Raw genomic sequence first — 2,692 nt, 5'->3', positions numbered from 1 at the left:
ATCCATAAAAATCAATACTTCGATAAAAATTTTTGCCTGCGACGATTTTTCCATAAAAATCAATACTTCGATTTTTTATTAAAAATTTTTGCCTGCGCCGCTTTTTCCATAAAAATCAATACTTCTGTAAATAATGAAAATTTTTAATAAAAAATCGCGATTTTTTATTAAAATTTTCGCCTGCGGCGCTTTTTCCATAAGAATCAATATTTCGATAAATAACGAAAATTTTTAATAAAAAATCGCGCGATTTTTTATACAAAATTTTCGCCCGCGGCGCTTTTTCCATAAAAATCAATACTTCGATAAATAAAGAAAATTTTTAATAAAAAATCGCGCGATAAAAATCATAAATCATAAATCCCATAAAAATCAATACTTCGATAAATAACTAAGTTAACATTTTTATTACAAAATCTCTCCATTTTAGACTGAATCACTTTTTTTTTATCAATACATCGATATTTAATTTAAAAAAATTAATTACAATGCCCGTTTTTATTGTTCCTCGTTTTCAGTGCTTTTTTTTGGCATTTTTTGTTTGTGTGGCAGCACCCGCATTACCCGCATTGGTTTACGAAGCAAAAAGTGAGGTTGAAGTTGACATTTTTTGCCACTTAAAATTCAATTTTCATAAAAACTATAAGCCTCCTGAGGGTGGGGTTTTCAGATTTACAATCACAAAAAGCCGCTCTAAACCCCCTTATTTTTTTTTTAATAGCCGCGTTCCGTATTGGAAAATTTTCCCAATTTTGGAAATTGATTCCTTTAAAATATGTATTTCTTGTTTCGCACCGTGAAACAGTTATTGTAATACATTTTTCTTAGTTCACTTGTTTATACAGTTAATATGTGCATACGATAGTACCGTGTCAACGGTACACTTTCACATTTCCATTTGATCGCAATTTTATTTCTTTATGTCCACGTGTATTACTTGAAGAAAGTAATTTTTATTTAATAGTATTATATTCCCTTGATTCAAAATTTTGATTTATATTTAATGAAGCTTAATTTAAAGCTGTATGTTATTTTTAATGAAACGACATCATTTTTGTGTATTTTAATCTAACATTTGGTTTATAAAAACTCGACAGGTCAGCGCGACCATACTCGTCGAGGAGCCATTTTGAGCCGACTGGAAATAATTACTGGTGTTATTGAATTTCAAAGTAGAGAAACGTAGGTATTCTGCACTTATTCCCAAATTTTGTTATTATATACCTGAACTAATCAATTCCTTTTGAATGGATTTCCATTGTCGATAGGAAATAAGTTTCGGGTCTACTCCAACATCACTTCCTTTAGGCAAATTGTTGGAGAGCCATTTACCAACAGATGGCGTTTCCGGAATACCATCCCTCATAAGTTCCCAGTTTGTATTCATCTGTTTTTCTGCTTGTTGGTAGTATCTTCCATCCGTCCACATTAAAGCCCTGTTTAGCGTAACTACTGCTGTTCCGGACGATCCATCAAAACCACTTACGAAAGTCCTTCTCGCATCGTGTTGGCAAATATATTCATTTTGATGGGCATCGTCAGTTGGAATAATATAAGCCTGTAAATTATGAGGCTCACATTGCTTCATAAGAGATCGTAATTTTTTTAGAACTTCGTTACACACATCCATTTCTTCAACTATTTCGTTAAAAGCAGTCCTATTTGAAGTATATATATATACTTTAATCTCCTAAATAAAATACAAATAGAGATTATTCCAGATAATTATTCCCGATAAGATTCACGTACTCAATAGTAATAGGCATGGGTAACACTGCGCTGCGCGGCGCAATTGCGTTAACACCGTATCCGGAGTTGCCGCGCCAATACCAGTATATGGAAAGCGCTAGCGCCATTAACACCAAGCAATACATGAAGCACACACACCATTCACCTTTACTCTATGGAAATTTACACCTACTTTGTTTTTGCTTTTGTGTGTTGAGAACGCAAATTTAAAGCTTTTACTCAAGAATGATAGAATATCGTGGCATTTACTACATCCCTAGCAATTAAATTCAGTTGGCGGTACAAGCGTTGCTTAGCGTGCAAGCGCTCAGCGAAAATTATAGAAATAATAGACATGACACCACTGTACTGCACTGTATGACGATGGGTACTGTGGTGACACTCAGATGGTGCCGTGTTCAATTCAGTACATTGCGCTATTGTGCTGGGTTAGTGCGCTGACACCACAGGTGGCGCTGGCGTTATTGAGCTAGCGCCAAAAAATTGCGCATGACCCATGGCTAAATAGTAATGAGCTGAAGTAGGGACACGAATTTCGATACGATACGATACCNCCTGAAAAAAGCATGAACTTTTCTCCCAAAGCTGGCAAATGGAAATTTGGATTAAAGTTTTAAAACTAATAAATAAAATTAAAGTAAACTATTTATAAAGTTTGCAAAAAATACTTTTTTTCGCAAAATCTTTAAAGGACTCTTTTATTTTTCGAAAAACCTTTGCGATAGTTATTATTTTACGCCCTGTATTTCATATTGTGGCAAACACTACTTATTAAGTAAAGTTAAGTGTGATAGTGAAAAAGTGTAAGCATGGTCGTAGGCAGGTAGGTGCAGGGCGCTCGGGTATAAAAATCAGAATAATTTTAAATTATAAAANCAACGATATTATTGGAATCGAGTACCAGAACCCTAGTATCGTATCGAATGTAATAAACTCACTGTTC

At 34.1% G+C, this 2,692-nt stretch overlaps 1 protein-coding gene across 1 annotated transcript; it reads right to left on the bottom strand.

Moving 5' to 3' along the window:
• Nucleotides 1-425: 425 nt before the first annotated feature.
• Nucleotides 426-1,776, bottom strand: LOC108362581 (xaa-Pro aminopeptidase 1-like). Its single transcript, XM_017615615.1, has 2 exons — nucleotides 1,225-1,776; nucleotides 426-1,138 (listed from the first exon to the last, which is right to left on the bottom strand). Exons 1-2 carry the CDS (start codon nucleotides 1,628-1,630, stop codon nucleotides 1,035-1,037), a joined length of 510 nt encoding a protein of 169 aa, XP_017471104.1. The 5' UTR covers nucleotides 1,631-1,776; the 3' UTR covers nucleotides 426-1,034.
• Nucleotides 1,777-2,692: the final 916 nt, after the last annotated feature.

Source organism: Rhagoletis zephyria, unplaced genomic scaffold (genome assembly GCF_001687245.7).
Source record: "Rhagoletis zephyria isolate East Lansing unplaced genomic scaffold, Rhagoletis_zephyria_1.1 Rzeph_scaffold_01041, whole genome shotgun sequence".
Taxonomy (NCBI): domain Eukaryota; kingdom Metazoa; phylum Arthropoda; class Insecta; order Diptera; family Tephritidae; genus Rhagoletis; species Rhagoletis zephyria.
The sequence above is the reverse complement of the archived record's forward strand: the minus strand, read 5'-3'. Positions and strand labels throughout refer to the sequence as shown.